General features: G+C 35.6%; 1 protein-coding gene across 5 annotated transcripts in view; it reads left to right on the forward strand.

Moving 5' to 3' along the window:
* DIAPH2 (diaphanous related formin 2) overlaps positions 1–4,488 on the forward strand; it is a 245,997-nt gene extending 241,509 nt beyond the window's left edge. For all 5 annotated transcript variants that reach the window (XM_039330138.1, XM_039330146.1, XM_039330119.1 and 2 more), the window contains one exon: positions 1,963–4,488. In XM_039330138.1, the coding sequence (XP_039186072.1) occupies positions 1,963–2,027 (65 nt within the window). In that variant the 3' untranslated portion in view covers positions 2,028–4,488. The remainder of the gene's footprint in view (positions 1–1,962) is intronic.
* Positions 4,489–6,241: the final 1,753 nt, after the last annotated feature.

Here is a 6,241-nt window from a genome sequence, read left to right on the forward strand (position 1 = left end):
AGTTTATATCGTTTCCATTTACATGTTGTATTTGCATTTTCCCTTAGTTGTTTGTTTTGTGTTATGGGCTGCTACAAGGGTAGAACGTTTGACAGTGCTGAACAAATGTAGCTACAACTGGACACAATCATGATTTGCAACTTTCTTTGCCAGCTTCCCACAAGCAAAGTCATTGGGGAAGCCAGAGGAAGCCACCATCACGTGAGAGTCTCACTTAAGGACCTAAATTCCTCATTTAATGACAGCAACCGGGACTGCTGGGAATGCTGTCATTAAACAGCATAATCATGTCTTTTTTCAACTTACAACATCATCACTTCACAATGGAATTTTCCGGTCCCAAGTGGTGTGGCAAAACCCTTCAAACTTTTGACGGAGGTGGATTCATTGAAGCATGTTATGCAAACTGAACTCAAATTGACCAATTCCTTATCCACCAGTCAACATCCAGTGACTTCATGGAAGAGATTAAGTCTATCACCCATTTCGTAATATATTTAAGGAGCTGCAGTTGTGTGTTTTGTCAGTACTAGTCTTGAATATAAGGTGTTCTGAGAATATTTTAAAAAATGGCAAATGGTTGAGAGAAAAGGAGGATGAATACTCAGAGACTTGGTTCTGGTAGCTTAATTAAGAGTGGATAAAGGGACTAATACTTCTGATGCCATTTGTTGCCCAACAGATGTTCAAGTCTCTTTTCAATGTCTACCAGTAATTTATTTCCTCAAGAGATAAGCTGCCCAATTTATTACTAAACTGATAAATTGTTCATTTCCATTTGCTCTGAGCCTAGGGATGAAGCAAAAGTGTTACTCATCACTTGAATGTCCCGGACAAACAAACTGCTAAGCAAATTTGAGGAAACAGTACATTTATATCAAATATGAATCTATTCACCCTGCCTGTGTTGCAGTTATGCTTAATTCATACTGGGCTTTTAGCTAAGGTTGGCTTTCCTTACATGATGAGGGTGCATTATTATAATTGTTATAATAAAATTTCATCCTCAATTTGTTGTGTATCTTGTTTAATATCACTCATTGGAGGGATGTGTAAGACTAGGACTGTTTACTACTTCTAAGTTGAAAATTGTATCTCTTTCTGTTGGCCATGTGTCTAGGGAATTCTCTGTATGTCGGAATCATTCCTGGGAGGGTTGGTAAATTTCCTCCACTTGAAAAAAATAATGTCTTTCTTTCTTTCTTTCTTTCTTTCTTTCTTTCTTTCTTTCTTTCTTTCTTTCTTTCTTTTTTTCTTTCTTTCTTTCTTTCTTTCTTTCTTCCTTCCTTTGTTCCTTCCTTCCTCTTTCTTTCTTTCTTTCTCTTTCTTTCTCTTCCTTCCTTCTTTCTTTCTTCCTCCTTTCTTTCTTTCTTTCTTTCTTCCTTCCTTCCCTCCTTCCTTTGTTCCGTCCTTCCTTCCTCTTTCTTTCTTTCTTTCTCTTTCTTTCTTTCTCTTCCTTCCTCCTTCCTTCCTTCTTTCTTTCTCTTCCTTCCTCTTTCCTTCTTTCTTCCTTCCTTCCTTCCTTCCTCTTTCTTTCTTTCTTTCTTTCTTTCTTTCCCTTCCTTCCTTCTTTCCTTCTTTCTTTCTTTCTTTCTTTCTTTCTTTCTTTCTTTCTTTCTTTTTTTCTCAGAGCATCTGGATAGAGAAGCTATTTTAAATAGTAACACTTTCCGTAGCACTTAACTGTTGCCTGCTCTATCCAGGGGAGAATTCGGTGGAACTTTTCCAAAGCTTTCATCACCCTATCTCCTCCGATCAGGAAAGCAATTTATTGCTGACTGCAATACCTCTTTAATTCCTCCCGGCAGTTGAGTTCTGACATTTCTGCCATCTAATATCCTAATAATTTGTTTAGATATTCCTTTGATGCCAACCTCAGTCTGCTTGAAAACCTCTTGACACTGCAGTATCCATGTTTTAAAATCTTGACACGGTTCTTTTCTTTCCCTTTTTATATTCCAGATAACCGAAAAGTCATGTTAGAAAGGTCCCGTTCCCGTCAGAACGGAACGATCACAGCGGTATGATTCACCCCATGCCAAAGAACTCCTATTTTGTTTACTTCACACGGAGAACATGAGGTAAACGGAGCGTCAAGAGGAACCGTGAGCAGAAATCCAACTTAAAACCTGAAGAATAAAATATTTTTTACAAACGTTCCTGTATAGAAGAGAGAGAAAAACAACTTTGTGTATATTACGAAGAAAAACTTCAAGAGCTAAAAGCAGTGTTATAAAACAGCTCTATTCCTTCTTTTTTCCCCTTTTTAGTATTGCCATCGTGAACGGGCAACCAAGAATGCAGATATGAATTAGGGAGTTATTTGCAGCTCTCACAAATGATGGGAATGATAATTTTTCGGTTTAAATTAACAGCATCAAAAGATCAGGTCAGCGATTCAGTTTTAATTCTTACTTTGACATAAAAGGAAAAAAAATCAGCATATTAATGAATTTAGATGAACTGATATAGCAGATAAGACACTGTCTTTTGCAAATACAAGGGAACAGTATGCTGTCAATTTTTCTCAATTCACATTGCAGGTTTTCAGTAGAATGAATTCAGCTCTTTTGAGTTTCAATCAAAACTTCATTACAACTCTTCAGCCTTAGTGGTAGAAAGATATTTATAGCTGCTTTAAGCAAGATCGTAGGGTTGAACCAAAGTTAGATTCATGATTTGCAAATTTAACTAAAGAAGGATTTTTAAATTGGGCACTTATATAAACTTTACATCTACAGTTTGAGGGGAAAAAATCTTAACAATGTTGAGATTTCCAGTTTACTTGTTTTATTTTTGTTTAATATTTTAGGGTTTAAATCTATCAATGAGTAAGGAATCAGAATTAGCTTCCTTTGGTTTACTTCAACAAATTTTACACAGTCTTTGGGCTAGCATAATCTTAATGAAGAAAGAGACTAGAAAAACACCTGAGCACTACTCACAAGCATATCACTCCCTTATGTATTTCAACTATTTTATCCTTTATGGCAATTCTCACCGATAAGTTTACAGAAGTAACTTTGATGGACTTTGGAGGTGGCAAAGGAAGGCTGATATTACCATTTTAAGTGTTATTTGAAACTCAGGCAAACCAGCAACAAAAACATCACACCACTACTAAGATTCCTAAATTGTCGTCTACCGTGTACATCACTTGTTTACATTAATGCATGAAGTTTCCATTTTAATTTTCTGAAGACTCATAGAACAGTGGTCTCCATCCTTGGCCACTTTAAGACCTGTGGACTTTAATTTCCAGAATTCTCCAGCCAGCAGAGCTGGCTGGGGAATTCTGGGAGTTGAAGTTCACAAGTCTTAAAGTGGCCAAGGTTGAAAACCTCTGCCATAGAACATCAATCACAAAAAAGTGTATTAGATACCTATCTTAATCAAAATAGAGCTGGAAGGGACCTGAGGTCTTCCAGTCCAGCCCCCTGCTCAAGCAGGATTCCTTCTACCATTTAGCAAGTACGTAGGTCTTCCTTGTAGAGAGATTCTAAATAAATTCTATTCTTAATTTTCCTATTAGAGAAAGAAAAAAAGTGACTTACACTATTGCCTACTCTTGTTCCAAAGAACACAGGGCAAGTTGAAGAACGGGATTTATCTTCTTATAGATGTTAACCACTTACAGTAGACAACTGACCTAAGATGTCCTTGTAAGCTTTCCAGCTAAACAAGGAGGTCAAGCTTCTCTGAGGAGGTTGCAATCTCTAAGTTCAAAACCTATACCTCCATAGGTACTTTATTATCCAGCAAATTTGGAGTTGTTTACAGATTCAGCTTTATATGGAACCAGTACCTTGAGGGCTTACTTATATCTAGCATAACGTTCAAAAACTCTTACTAATTTCACAGGGAACTGATACGATCTGTTGTTTTGTAGGAATAGAATGTCAACTAGGCAAAGAGTATCCTTGACATATTGCTACAGATGTTTCCAACAATCATTAATAGTTTTACTAAACGACGAAGCATTCGGAAATTATCTCCGTAAGAATTTATAAATAAGCATAAAGCAATTGTCAGTTTTATTTCTCTAGCATATAAGTTGAGGCTCAAAAATTTGTTTAAAGTCAAAATGATAACTCATGTGAACGGCCAAAGTGTTTTCTGGTGTATAGCATTTACACATGATACATTGAAACTCAAAGATGACATAAGTCATTTTCTAGTAGTTGAAAGCCAAAATCTTCATGCAAATATCAGAGCATCTTAAACATAACCTTAACATGTTACAGATTTTTTTTATGACCATTACTGATTATGGCTGTATTATTTTTCATTTTCTGACATTTTGCTGGTGAGTCAACCGGTAATTTGCAATGAGAGATTTTTAGAGAACAAAAATCTAAAAAGAAGCAAATGCAGAATATCATCTAAACATGTTCTGGTACTTTCTCAGTTTCCTCAGCCCACTCACTCTGTTGGAATATTTTTATGTAAATTAAAAACATGTACCTTAATAAAGCAAAGAGAAAATTATATATTGTAAATAGAGGATATTTGTATTTATAAAAATCCAAGAAGCATTTTCTGAGCTTCATGTTGGATTGTTGAATCTTTTGATACTTTTTATTCACTTTAAAAGTTTATGATTTTTTTTAAAAAAAGCAACAACAACAGCTACCATCTTGATTTTACAATTGTTGTGATTCCTGTTTTATCATATGTTTACTCAGTGACCTAGGAAAATGTAGTCTGAAGTCAAAACATCTTCCAAATCTGCCTTGCCTTATTTGCTAATTTTAAGAAGGAAAAAGGACCAGTGAATTCATTGCTTGCAGATACACAAGACACACACCTATAAATGCATGACATTTGCATGGATACACATATAACTCATCTATATTTGTGTGCAGGGAAAGACGCTTAAAAGGATAAACCAAGAAAAAAGCCAGAAATTTAATGGTGAGGCTTCAAAATATTCATAGCATATAGAGCTGTTTGTAAGTATTATTCTAAAACTCTCTTTAGGTGTATGAAAGAAAGCTGAATTCTGTGGTTTTATACTGTTGTGTAGACCTTATACCACACATACACACACAAACCTTTTCATTTTCTTAAAAATAAGTAAATCAACAGTAAGATTTAGTGCAGTACTAGTCGCTTTTCTAACAAAGTTGCCCGCAGGTGTTTAGGAGACTAAAAACATAGTTTGTGCTTGCAATCATCATACCCAGCATCTAAGCGATAGCACAAGTGTAGAAATAAAAATTTGCTAAAAGCTCTGCTAGACAGTGCTGACTGATGCTTTGTAATCAAACCACTATGAACAAAATTATAAATAAGTCACCTTAAACAGCTTCTAAATCTGTGTAATATATGTTGATGACTGTGACTGCAGTTTACCTATTACTGCTGACCACTATTTACCAACTCCCTCCCTCCCTCCCTCTCTCTCTCACACACACAGACATAGTCCTCTAATGTTGTATACCTATATACCCATATCCATACATACACACATACATATTGTATATAGATACTACCTCAGAATGCTGTTTTATTAAACGTGGACTCTTCTTTTCTTCTTCTCCTTCCCAATTAAAAACAAACTAACAAGCCACACTGGGTCAGAAAGTCTAAATCTAATATATGCTCCTAAACCTGAAAATCTGAATTTGAATGAGATCACTACAAATTGAGGAAAATGGTTTCGCTTTGTTTCTTCACCCATTAATATTTTTATTATAGAAATGAAGATAAAAGTAGACAACACATCTCCCCATGTTGTCCCTTTCCTGTTAGGACCCAAAGCAGAACCAAAAAGAAATCATGGCGTAATTCTGGAAAGCAACAGAATATAAAAATTCTATTAATAATAGGTAGAAATCCAGGTGAAATGTTCCTCATGAATTATTTTAGACAATGAAGTCCCCTCATGGATCTGTATTGTTTTAGCTCCTTTTTGATATTTTTGACATTACAAATTTAATTTGATACGAGTTGGTTCATTTGTTCCCTGTAAATGTGTTCAGAAGATATATCTATCAGGTAGCTAGATGTATAGAACTGGTTGGAATCCACCTGGTTTTTAATATATATATTAAATGGTTTTGCGGGTGTTTGTGTGTAGGTCTTTGGTTATTCGGGTTTTCTCCCGCGTCAAATTGGAAGTGTCTTGGCGATGTTTCGACAAAGTCTCATTCGTCATCTTCAGGCTGAGCCGAAGGCACCAGCCTGAAGATGACGAATGAGACTTTGTCGAAACGTCGCCAAGACACTTCCAATTTGA

This window comes from Crotalus tigris, unplaced genomic scaffold (assembly GCF_016545835.1).
Source record: "Crotalus tigris isolate CLP2741 ecotype Arizona unplaced genomic scaffold, ASM1654583v1 scf7180000017622.5263843, whole genome shotgun sequence".
Classification (NCBI taxonomy): domain Eukaryota; kingdom Metazoa; phylum Chordata; class Lepidosauria; order Squamata; family Viperidae; genus Crotalus; species Crotalus tigris.